The sequence below is a fragment of the Penicillium riverlandense genome (genome assembly GCF_028828495.1).
Source record: "Penicillium riverlandense strain IBT 135883 chromosome Unknown utg000002l_segment0_segment0, whole genome shotgun sequence".
Taxonomy (NCBI): Eukaryota; Fungi; Ascomycota; class Eurotiomycetes; order Eurotiales; family Aspergillaceae; genus Penicillium; species Penicillium riverlandense.
This window is the reverse complement of record NW_026643195.1, coordinates 584832-597141: the sequence shown is the minus strand read 5'-3', so window position 1 is coordinate 597141 and position 12310 is coordinate 584832. Positions and strand designations below refer to the sequence as shown.

General features: G+C 50.9%; 5 protein-coding genes across 5 annotated transcripts; 3 read left to right on the top strand and 2 right to left on the bottom strand.

The window, feature by feature from the left end:
- Positions 1–16: 16 nt before the first annotated feature.
- On the bottom strand, positions 17–945 carry N7474_002526 (uncharacterized protein; the record flags this gene model as incomplete). The annotated part of the gene is made up of 3 exons (XM_057193941.1): positions 17–134; positions 197–777; positions 844–945. 3 exons carry the CDS (start codon positions 943–945, stop codon positions 17–19), a joined length of 801 nt encoding a protein of 266 aa, XP_057055296.1.
- Positions 946–2620: 1675 nt separating this feature from the next.
- On the top strand, positions 2621–5225 carry N7474_002525 (SLC26/SulP family anion transporter; the record flags this gene model as incomplete). Its single annotated transcript, XM_057193940.1, has 3 exons — positions 2621–2927; positions 2975–3120; positions 3186–5225. Coding segments are annotated over 3 exons (2493 nt in total), but the record flags the coding sequence as incomplete, so codon positions are not given.
- Positions 5226–5817: 592 nt separating this feature from the next.
- Positions 5818–6381, top strand: N7474_002524 (GNAT family N-acetyltransferase; the record flags this gene model as incomplete). The annotated part of the gene is made up of 1 exon (XM_057193939.1): positions 5818–6381. One exon carries the CDS (start codon positions 5818–5820, stop codon positions 6379–6381), a length of 564 nt encoding a protein of 187 aa, XP_057055294.1.
- Positions 6382–7909: 1528 nt separating this feature from the next.
- N7474_002523 (putative IgE-binding protein) lies at positions 7910–8615 on the top strand (the record flags this gene model as incomplete). Its single annotated transcript, XM_057193938.1, has 2 exons — positions 7910–8167; positions 8238–8615. The coding sequence occupies 2 exons, from the start codon at positions 7910–7912 to the stop codon at positions 8613–8615; spliced, it is 636 nt and encodes a 211-aa protein (XP_057055293.1).
- A 1668-nt stretch (positions 8616–10283) lies between these two features.
- Positions 10284–11905, bottom strand: N7474_002522 (malate synthase; the record flags this gene model as incomplete). Its single annotated transcript, XM_057193937.1, has 2 exons — positions 10284–11600; positions 11648–11905. 2 exons carry the CDS (start codon positions 11903–11905, stop codon positions 10284–10286), a joined length of 1575 nt encoding a protein of 524 aa, XP_057055292.1.
- Positions 11906–12310: the final 405 nt, after the last annotated feature.

Below are 12310 nucleotides of genomic sequence, written 5' to 3'. Positions count from 1 at the left end.
ATTCCTCGCCTACCACCTATTTGGTTGCTTTCTCTAGATCTGCAGCCCACAAGGCCGCCCCAACGGTATTCGTGAATGAAAAGAAGATAGAGGCAAATGGCACCATCTCAAGCATACACGCTGCAATGCCCAGTCTGAGAGTTGGTTAGCATCATGTACCATCCATATGGACACGAATTGAAAAGATATGACTTACCCCGTGTATGCCCCTCGGTTTTTTGTGACCCACTCATCCTGCTTGATAGAGTCCCACCCTTTTAGCTGGAAGTAGCGCGCATGTAGCGCCGGACCAACCCTCTTGCCCTGCACAGCTACGTATAGGGCGGTTCCGACAACGGGGATGAGATTCAAGGGCAGGTAGATCAACGATCGCAGAAGCGCCTGTGGCCTCATACGCGCGAGGGGTCGAGTCAGAGTCTTCCCTAGCCTTGCCACAGCGGCTCTTCCTCCCGACCGAGATTTTATTTGGCGTCCTTGTGCGACAAGAGACTCCTGGTCGCGGGCAATGAGGGTGCCATCAAAAGTATCAAGGAGGGCATCCTCGCCTAGGAAAGAGCGCGAAAGAATGTTCGTGATGGTAGAGCTTTCGGTAAGAACGAGCAATCCTGCAGAGATAGCGGCCAATGGGCCACTGGTAAAGGCCATGATGGCCAACTGAGGCACATAGGTGAAGAAGAACATGAATGTCGTGACGCCCATCCCTAGACTGATGGTCCGCCCAGCACGAGAAATAAAAGGGTCCCAGAGATCTTTATGGGTTGCAAAATAGATTATACCCTAATCATCTCATTCAATGCATGTTCCAGCCTGCGGTGGACAGACTTCATTGAAAAAGGGGCTTACCTTGAATGGATACAGGTATGCGCCGGACTTGACAACATCTTGAGAGGCTGCCTTGATGTCCTTGGCCTCGGTGAGGACTGCTTCTTTAACTTTGTCGGACATAGCGATGCCAACGTTTGGTGCCTTTAGAACGGAAATGGTGCTGAAAATCGTTGAACGGGGGGATTCGAGGAAGTTCCCACGCAAGGGACAATGACATCATCAATAATCATCAACCATCACACACCCTACTTCATTGTTTTCATACCACTCAACCCTTTTTAAACGTTTATGGTTCAGCTAAGATAATCGCTATTGTTATATAAAGTTACTTAGTGGACGAAGTAGAATAATATAGCCCAAAGCTCGGCGACTTATGAGCAAGATGACCATTCGCTAAACGAAGCAGTCGTTCTTCGTCAATCACAGATCCTCTCTTTATAAAATCAGTAGAGGGTGGAATGTTAGACAAAATAGTTTTACTTTCGCAAGATTTGCCAGATCGTTGACTTTCGTTTGGTCAGTTTGCGCAAACCTCGCCGACGGTCATGGAATCAAAGGCAGCACTGTAATCTACAGGGAGTTAAGACAATTTCTTGCCGCAGATGTTCCATATTACTACTGGTTTTTACGTGGCTGCCATTTGCCTGCTACACTCGCGCGGAACGGGATTTGTGAGTGGATGTTTAGCTCTCCGGGGAAATATTATTTGAGAGTTTTGGCGACCTGGAAGACTCATACCGGGCATCACATCAAACTTTGAACTAAAAGCAAAAGTTGGAGATGCGCGCAAACGAAGCGCATATTCAAGAATTGAATAAGGCCCGAACTGAACGAAACGCCCATCATTCGTCTCAAGCCATTCATATGGAAGAGGCTGCCGACGGGAGTGAGTTTGTTTTTGCAGATTATATCAATTTTTACGTTAATTTGGGTATTTCCGAGGGTTAAAAGAAACCCTCTGCTGATCATGCTCGTGCTGTTGGACCCTGATTGCATTGAAACTCACATTCCCTCGGGTATTCTCGGACGTAGAATAGGGATGTCATAGATGAACCCTAATAGTTGGAGATAATGCGAATGTGCCATAACTGGAACAGGTAATTAATTAGTGACAAGTTGGTGCTTGTTAGCGGCTAGATCGGTAATCACAGAAATTGGGACGAATGTAGCGAGCAACGTTTTGATCAAAATGCGCTTCTCGTATAATGGGAAATAAGCTCTGCGGGACACCCCACTTGTCAACAACTCTCGTGTGGGTCTGCAATGGTGCGATTTTCAAGCTGATGGCATCATTCATCGCCCTGTGCTACAGACCAATTAATCTCGAACTTTACCGCCCGTAAATAATATTCTACGGGCTAGACCCATGGAAATCACGCGTCAGGGCCTCCCGCTTTAACGTTAAAGAATGCGGCAGCCAATGCCCATGCCTCGCTTGCAGCAGTTTTGTGTACAGAATGGCGTATAGCTTTCCCCACCACGTGTTGCCTGGAACTGTCCACAGTACGGAGTATGTGGCGCACGGAAGAAGCGTTTAATCGCTGTCTGTTCCTGCCTATTTTAGATCGTTGTATCAGCGGCCTACACTTAACGATCCCGGGCACTTTGACATGGCATCTTTTTGCTTTCCGATCACGCAAGACGCCACCGAAATCTAAGTTCGTACTTACCGAGATTTATCTTCCAACAGAGGGATCCCCGTATATATATCGCTTCTTCCTTCACTATTCTGGATCCCACACCTACAGCCCCCTTCGATTCCTACGTTCGCTGTGCGCTGCTTCGTTCGTCCAGCGCCCCAGGAAAAATGGGAGAGAAAATGTCGACTAAAATTGGCCATACTCTAGCCAAGGGCCTTGGGATTAAGCTGGCTGCTTATGAAGATGCTGCCACTGACCCAGTCACACGCGGAGAGTCGGCATTCTCTGTTGGCACCGTGGACACATCCCCGTACCAGGAGCTGGAGCCGTCCACCGGCGAGTGGATCCGCGAACACACTCCATCATTCTCTGACGTCGGCCTGTATTTCTACAATCTATTTCCTTTTACGCGCTGGATTGGTCGCTACAACACCCAATGGCTGATCGGAGACTTGATTGCTGGTACGTTTTGACGCATAGTTGTCAAATAACCCACTGATGAATTATAGGCATCACAGTGGGAGGCGTTGTCATCCCGCAGGGTATGTCTTATGCTAAGCTCGCGAATCTGCCCGTGGAATTTGGTCTCTATACCTCCTTCATGGGGGTCCTTATCTATTGGTTTTTTGCTACATCCAAGGACATTACTATTGGTGTGAGTGCTGAAGATTGAAAATGACGAAAGAGTAAGAATTCGCTACTGACTCTCATTCCATTTAGCCTGTCGCAGTCATGTCAACATTAACTGGAGAAGTGATTACGAATGTTCAAAAACAAATCCCAGATGCTTCGCCTATCATAATCGCGCAAGCCCTCGCGATAATCGCTGGCGGTATTGTCTGTTTTCTGGGGCTTGCTCGGCTTGGAATCCTTATCGATTTCATTCCACTGCCAGCCATTTCGTCATTCATGACAGGAGCGGCACTAAATATCGCCTCGGGACAGGTAGCAAAATTGCTAGGAGAAACTGCCGATTTCAGCACACACGGACCGACCTACCAGATTATTATCGATAGCCTCCGTTATCTTCCCACTTCCCAAGTTGACGCCGCTATGGGTCTGACAGCTTTGGCCATGTTATATGCTATCCGGTCAGCGTGCAACTACGGAGCGCGAAAGCACCCACATCGTGCTAAGCTCTTCTTCTTTCTGTCGACACTTCGCGTCGTCTTCGTGATTCTGTTTTACACCATGATCAGCGCGGCGGTGAACTTGCATCGAAAAGATAACCCAGCATTCTCTGTTCTCGGCACCGTTCCTCGGGGATTCCAAGACGCTGGTGTTCCTCAAATGGACCCTAAGATCATCCGCGCTTTCGTACCCCAACTGCCGGCTGCGGTAATTGTTCTTCTTATAGAACATATTGCCATTTCTAAGTCATTTGGAAGGGTCAACAATTACACTATCAACCCTTCGCAGGAGCTTGTCGCCATTGGGGTGTCAAACCTGCTCGGTCCCTTTCTTGGTGCATACCCTGCAACCGGATCCTTCTCCCGCACCGCCATCAAGTCTAAGGCTGGTGTCCGCACGCCGTTCGCTGGAGTTATCACGGCAATTGTTGTGCTATTAGCCATCTACGCGCTCCCGCCTCTATTCTTCTATATCCCGCAAGCATCTCTCTCAGGAGTCATTATCCACGCTGTTGGTGACCTTATTACCTCACCGAACACTGTATATCAGTTTTGGAGGGTTTCTCCAATTGACTGCATCATTTTCTGGATTGGTGTGCTTGTCACAACTTTCACTAGCATTGAAATTGGCATCTATTGCACAATCTGCGTTTCGCTGGCAGTTTTCCTTTTCCGGACAGCTCGGGCTCACGGACACTTCCTAGGCCGAGTATCAATCCACTCGGTTGTTGGAGACCACCTGGTAACCAGCGATGAGAAATCCATGGGCTTGCAAACCCCTCCAACTCCACCTGATGACAAAGACTACCAGCGTTCTATCTTCCTCCCCATGAACCATGTTGATGGCTCCAATCCAGAGGTCGAGGTGAAGCAGCCATTCCCAGGCGTGTTCATCTACCGATTCACAGAGGGTTTCAACTACCCGAATGCCAATCACTACACGGATTCCTTGGTCCAGACCATCTTCCAAACTACGAGGAGGACAAACCAACAGGCCTACCTTAAACCGGGTGACCAACCGTGGAATGAGCAATTTCCAGTGGTCGGCGAGAATGGAGTTGCCCGCGACGCCCACCTGCCACTTTTACAAGCTGTTATACTGGACTTCTCGTCTGTGAATAATGTGGATATCACCTCAGTCCAGAATTTGATAGACGTTCGCAACCAATTGGACCGCTGGGCATCACCACGGACAGTGCAATGGCACTTTGCGCATATCAGCAACAGGTGGACAAAGAGAGCTCTCTCTGCAGCTGGATTTGGGTATCCGAGCCCGACGTCGACGGACGGTTTCCATCGTTGGAAACCAATCTTCAGTGTGGCTGAGATTGAGGGTAATTCATCGGCTGCTGCACATGCTGAAATTTCCACCAACCAGCGCCAATCCAAGGTTTCAGACCTGGAGGCCAACACGAAGACCGTAGTATCCGCTAGTGGAGTGGAGGAGTGGTCTGACGGAAGTGGTAACGGTCACGAAAGCAAGTTGTCCGACGATATCAGCGTCAGCAATGTCAGGAGCCGCAAAGCTGCCATCGTTCACGGCATGAATAGGCCCTTCTTCCACAGCGATCTGACCAGCGCACTTCAAAGCGCGGTGGCGAATATTACTGAGGCCTCATCCAAGGACTGATTTATGTTTCTGTCGTGATTTTGTATTGGGCCTGGTTCTCGTTTGCTTGGATCTCGAGAAGACTTCTTATTACCCTGGTCCGAAGTGATATACGCGTTTGCTATTAATTTTAAAATCAAAAATGCGCATCGTGAACAAAGTTAAGTTTCTAGAAACTGTTGTAAGCATCTGGCACACAGGAGAAGAGTTGATGCGAGTACGACTGAGTGATGGAAAGGTTTTGCGAGACGATCCATAGGATACACTAGTTGGGAAGTAGCAAACAGGTGACTGCGTCAAATTATGTTTAAGTAAGGTTGTTTCATTGGCAAATGTACTAATTGATTGACTATGGTTAGATTGAAAAATTCAAGCCTGACCCGATGTTTACCGTCCGAAGACAAAGTGCAACATAGACTAAAATAGTATACTATTTCTATATTTTTATATCTGCATGGACTACGCGATGCGACTAACGAGGGTTCTTGAGAGCGTTTCCAAAATAGGACTAGAGCATGTCAGATAAGGGCGTGGAAAACAACTCACGGGTAAGCAAGTCAGTCCTCGGTTTGGGCACACCATCGTGGGTTCAACAACCCTCGTCTAAACCAAAATGACCGACAACAACCTGCATTTTCGTGTTGCAACTCCAGAAGATGCGGTGCAAGTTCAGCGACTAGTGCAATCGGCGTTTCGCGCTGAAGACAGCCGACCAGCGTGGACCGCAGATGAGAAACTCAATTCGAGCTTTTCCATTGCAGTCAAAGAGATCCTGGCCACGATCACCAACCCAGATACTGCATTTTTGATGGCCACTGACAACAATGCCACTCTTGTGGCCACTGTCGGGGTTTCTAAGAAGGCGGCTGACCGCGGTCGCCTCTTTATGCTCGCAGTAGACCAGCAATACCAGCGCGGCGGTGTTGGCCGCCGGGTACTTGCTTACGCTGAGGATTACTCCCAAAAGACTTGGGGCATCACGAACCTCGGGTTGAACGCGCTTTCGACGCGCCAGAATCTGATTTTGTGGTACATACGCCGCGGCTACCGCAAGACTGGCGAAGAAACACCATTCCCCCGTGAGCACTTCAAAGATCTGGTGTTGCCGGATGACTTGTGTTTTGTGGAGCTGGAAAAAGACTTAGGCACAATTCCTGTTGTGGAAGGACCTGAATGAATCGGCGATATTGTTGTAATGGCACACGAAGCCAATGGGAGTGAGACGGAAAACTTCGGGAAGAGCGAGAAGAAGAACACAAAAACGCGACCAATATTGTGTTCCAACGGAAATATTTCATCTTCACTGAAGGCAGGAGGTTAGGTGGCAATGCCTACCATACCTGAGTTGAGGCGCTGTGATCTCCAGGAAATGCGGCAGCCATTGGGTCTTGTTACAGAGTTTCTGTGGTATTGATGGTCAAGCGGATTATTCTCGGCTTCAGGCTCCAGCTTTGTCTGTCAAGTTTTTCCCTTTTGCTCTTTATACACACTCTGAAGACTTCCGCAGATTAACGTCAGTGATTCCTCAATAGGACTCGTTAAGTATGTATAAAGTTAACTGCAATGGATATTCTGTCCAATTGACCCCCACACACCGAAGTTTTAGCCCAAAATAGCGACCCAGATGCATATCGAATCTATACGATGCGTTCAGGCTCGTTATATTGTCTCAAAGATGTCCTCAAATCATCAAAAAGATCTGTTAACTATGCTATAATTATGACGAAGTAAGTGTGGTCGGATAATCCACTCGCTAGATACTTTGCCCTATTGCAACCCTGTCTATTGACAACGTGCAGTGTACCTTGATCGCTACTGCACGTTCCATTTCAGGCACAACTCAATTGTATGATGTCAAGGTTGGCATATTCCCCGAGACAAAGTGGATCCACGGAAAGTTAAGCCACACTGAAGATAGCAGCACATTTTTGTTCTCGCAGATTCTTCTCTCCTGGAGCTAGGAACACTAAGGAGGCAGTCTCCACTTCTCCAAGACAACGACTGCTGATCGTTACTCGTACCTCCTACGACCTGATTTGTCCGAAACAATCCAGCTTCAGGGGTCGACGCCCGATCATCTTCTCAAACCGTGTTTACCATTAACCTGCGCCCGGTCTATCGCTCTGTCCTGCGTGAGCTACCTACAAGGCATACTCCGCGCAAAGCGACCGAATACGATTACGATCATTTTACCAATCCTGCTCCTCCGGACTAGTGTGGCGAAATCTCGGGCTGCAGAAGGTCGATCACTCCATGCCGGGTGCTACCATTGGTGGAGACGACCAATCGTGCCGTTTCCAAATTAGGAGGGTGCTGTCCCTGGTTGAGATCATACATGGAGATCTAGGCAGCAAGACATTGGTCACTCGCTTCAGCTGGTCTCATACTATTGCCAAGTTTGGCCTTCGGGATGGAGCATTCCGCGTCGGAGGACGGAGACCGGAGGCGTGTCTCTGATGAGTGGCTAAGCTTAGCCACACGAGTGATATAATTTTTCTAGGCTCCATCGATGTCATTGGTACCTGATTCAATCGATGATGATCGCTCGAGAAGGATACTTGGACGGGCGACTGCCCCGACAACACAGCAACAAGGTATAAATCGCGTCTCCCACCTGCTCGGATTTTCCTTCATCACGAATCAATAATAGACACACTCTTTCTTGTTGACAACTACCACTCTCTACATTTCACCTTTCGTTCAAGATGATGCTTTCCGCTCTCTTTTCCATCATTCCTCTGGTTGCGGCTCTGCCGTCATCCCACCACTCCTCGTCCAAGAGCTCCAATGGTGCCTTCGGCGTTGTCGCTGCCCACTCCGGCTCTCCCATTCACCTCGAGCCTCTGACTGCTTCCGGCACTAACTTCTGGCTGGGTGGCAAGTCTGCTACTTACTGTCCCTCGGAGGTGGTCCCCAACTGCCCCAACACCACCGAGACCGTGATCTACGGCGGGCACTACTTGGTATGCATCCTCTATCGGATACCACGATTATAGTTTAGAAATGACTTAACACCTCAATCAGGATGTCGAGGTCCCCGGTGGACAGGCTATTTACGTTGACCCCCGTGGAGCTCTGCGTTTCACTCAGGCACACTCGGCCTACGAGCCTACTGGCTCCTCGCAGGGCCCCTTCGTGTACACCCCTCCCAGCAGCCCTAGCAGCACCTTCGGCTACTGGTCCTACACCGGCTGGGGTGCCTCTGGCTTCATGGCCTGCCCTGTTCCGGCTAAGAACGCGACTGCAGTTCCGTTCCGTAGCCGTGCCGCCCCTGCCGCTACCAAATATCAGGTGTTCGCCGCGCTGCGCAACGCTACTGTTCCCACTGGCAATGTGAACGACTGCCTTGGCTTCGATGCCCTTGCTGTCCCGACCAACTCCACCAAGGGTATGGCCTGGGAGTACATCTAAATTGGACAAGTTTTGAGACCGCTCGACTTTCCACAAAGGATTGGAAATGAGTCCCGATGATCTTTGTCTGCAGCCAATTGCGGGGGCGCAATTGGGTGATCAATAGAAAAGAAGACCGAGAATAATGTATATATATCAAGCTTGCTTCGTGTGAGGTCAATATGTTTTGACCTTAACCACTGTCTGTCCTTCGCAATATATATCCCCATTTTGCTAAACTTCCATTGTCCATTGACCGAAAAAGTACTTTCCAGTTTAGAATTGGAGACAATAGACTCATGAGTAACCCAGCCACCTGCATCTACCCGATACAGACCCCCTTTTGACCAAGTCGAACAAGCATCCCTGTCGGTACCACATGCCAAGACATCCAACCTCCCTCTAGTCGGACATCCCTTTCCAGCTTACTGCCGACGATCTACACCAAGCAATGGGATTTTCCCCGTACCGTTGGACGCTCTTTCGCATTGGAAGTGCTGGGCCTCACGGAGCTGGCCTACTTTACACAGAATTGCGCTCATCCCCGTTCGCCCTACCCTTTTTTCAAGCTGATTCGACAAGACCACAAAACCCTGGCGATTCGGCGATTAAGCTCAACCAAGCCAATACAGCCATCTTGCCAGCACGAAAATGAAAGCTTCTCCCGCTATGAAGGAGGACGCTGGCTATGGAACGAAGAACAGGAGCTTCGAGACAGATACAAGGCCTTCAATGTCTCAGCGCTGCAAAACATCGCTGCCCAAGCAGTGGGATCGGAATCTTGTATCTCAATAACCAAGCTAGCAGAGGGGCAGTCCAACAAAGTATTTAGCCTGCTTATGGATGACGGCAAGAAGGTTTTGGCTCGCATTCCAACACCCAAAGCTGGGCCTGCATTCTACACGACTGCCTCGGAGGTTGCTACCATGGAGCTTGTGAGTTGATTGTGCGAATCTGACATGACACAGCTAATATACGGGTGTGGATAGGCTCGGGATTTTCTCAAGAATCCTATTCCCCGTGTATTCGACTGGAGTGCCACGGACGCTAACCCCGTAGAATCAGAATACATCATCATGGAGGAGGCGGTAGGGACCAGGCTTGGCTGTGTGTGGGATGATCTAAATGCCAAATCGATGGTCAAGTTCAAGACATCTTCGATTCGGTCGACCATTTGGTGAAACGAGATGGCTGGACATTCAACGAAACATTTGATGATGCCCTGGAGTTTTTCATTGAAGCCAGGAAGGCACTCCTCGAAATGTCCGCAGGCGATGAGAAAGAGGAAGTCGATAGGCTAACCCAATGGGTGGAAAATCGGAGACTTGAGCAGTCTAGACTAGTCAATTGACGGTCTAGCTGCACACTGAGCTTTAGAAGGGTCTGGGGTTGCTTAAACGGCCCGAACAGATTAATCTACTCAGTCCAATTTCAGGAATTATCAGGAAGTGAACATTTGACTTTTATACTGTCCAGTTATAAAAGACAATTTGATGGAGTAAACTTAATCGACGCAAATTCAATGACTGTTGTACAACAATGCAAGCGCATAAACATAAACATAAACACAGGGAGGGACAGATCACGTCATGGCTTCTTCACCGTAAACAAGCGACAGCAGAAGGAAAGAGGGAAAGGAAAAAGGGTATTCATGATCATCAAGCTCTCCGTGTCCAGCGAGATTCCTCCTCACAGCTTCGCAGCAGTACCAGCCGACGAAATCTCGTTGTAGAGCAAGCTAGTCAAGAAATCCGCATAATCCTCACCAGTAACCTGACCGGCAAAATACCTTGCTGCAGTCTGGAACTTATTGCCCTTGGGACCCTTCGAGGCCAGCGAATCAGCCTGCTCCTGCAGCAGACGCAGAGCGTAGCTCTTATCGACGCGCTTGCCTTCAGAAGTGGTCACGTTGTGGCGTGTCCACTGCCACAACTGCGAGCGGGAGACTTCGGCGGTGGCAGCATCTTCCATGAGGAAGTTGATAGGCACGCAGCCAATGCCGCGCAGCCAGCCTTCCATGTAAGACAGGCCGATGTTCAGGTTCTTGCGGATGCCGTCTTCGGTGATCTTGCCGGGGACATTGGTGTTCAGCAGGTCATTGGCAGTGATGTTGACGACGTCCTCGCGGCGCTTGAAGAGCTGGTTCGGCGTCGGCATGTGCTTGTTGAAGATCTCTGACGCGATCGCCGCCAGAGCCGGGTGCGCGACCCATGTGCCGTCATGGCCGGCGCGCACTTCCCGCAGCTTGTCGGCGCGCACGCTCTCCATGGCCTTGTCGTTCGCCGCGGGGTCGTTCTTCACGGGGATCTGGGCCGCCATGCCGCCCATTGCATGCACGCCGCGACGGTGGCAGGTCTTAATGAGCAGCTTGACGTACGCGTCCATGAAGGGGACGGTCATCGTCACGTCGGAGCGGTCAGGGAGGACGAAGTTCGGGTGGTTGCGGAACTTCTTGATGAAGGAGAAGATGTAGTCCCAGCGGCCGCAGTTCAGGCCCGAGGAGTGGTCGCGCAGCTCGTAGATGATCTCGTCCATTTCAAAGGCGGCGGTGATGGTCTCGATCAGGACCGTGCCGCGGATCGTGCCGCGGGGCATCCGGATATAGTCCTGGGACAGGTTGAAGACGTCGTTCCACAGGCGGGCCTCAAGGTGGGATTCCATCTTGGGCAGGTAGAAGTACGGTCCGTGGCCGCGGGAGACGAGCTCCTGTGCGTTGTGGAAGAAGTACAGACCGAAATCGAACAGGCCGCCAGAGATAGGCTCGCCGTCAACGGTGAAGTGCTTCTCGTCCAGGTGCCAGCCACGGGCACGGGCAATCAGCGTGGGCAGAGTGCGGTCGGTACGCAGCTTATATTCCTTGCCACCTTGCTTGAAGTCGACCTGGCGGCGGATGGCGTCGTACAGGTTGACCTGGCCGTTGATCATGTTGTCCCAGGTGGGCGCGCTCGAGTCCTCAAAGTCGGCCATGTAGGTCCAGACGTCGGAGTTGAGGGCGTTGACGACCATCTTACGGTCGGTTGGGCCGGTGATTTCCACGCGGCGGTCGACCAGACCCGGCGCTGGGGGGCGCCCTTCCAGGCATCGTTCTCGCGGATGTGCTTGGTCTCCGGCAGGAAGTCGGGCAGGTGGCCGTTGTCGATGGCGGCCTGGCGGTCGATGCGGCGCTGGAGCAGGGCCTTGCGGGTGGGATTAAAGGTGCGGTGCAGGATGGCCAGGAAGGCACAAGCTTCCTTGGTCAGGATCTTGCGGGCGTCATTGGGGATGGCGCCGAGGATGGCGACATCCTTGAGGTGGGACTCGATTTGGGCCATTTTGGGGCAGTTAGATGGGAAGGATAATCGTAATTAGAAGAAGAAAACGATGATTCAATCGGGCCACTTGACTATATACTACATACCACCCACTGCTCCGGCTGTCCGACCTGCGGAGATGGAATACGTCAGAAGCAGAAACAACCGCGGCTACGAGCTCACCCGCCTACCCGATAGCAAGCCAGCCAATGACCAGCTCGGCCAGGGTTGACCGCCTAACCCTAGGGACCAGCCACGAGAGTTCTCCGCGGGAAACCCCCCCTTTCCCTCTCGGCCGACGTTGACCTATCTGCCCTGCTCCCGATCGGGATGCGCCGCAGCCCGAGTCCTCTCGGCCTGATGAATGTTCGATTTCTGTCAGGGCCGACCGCGGGGTTTTATATGATTCTGAACGGGGGCCAGGTG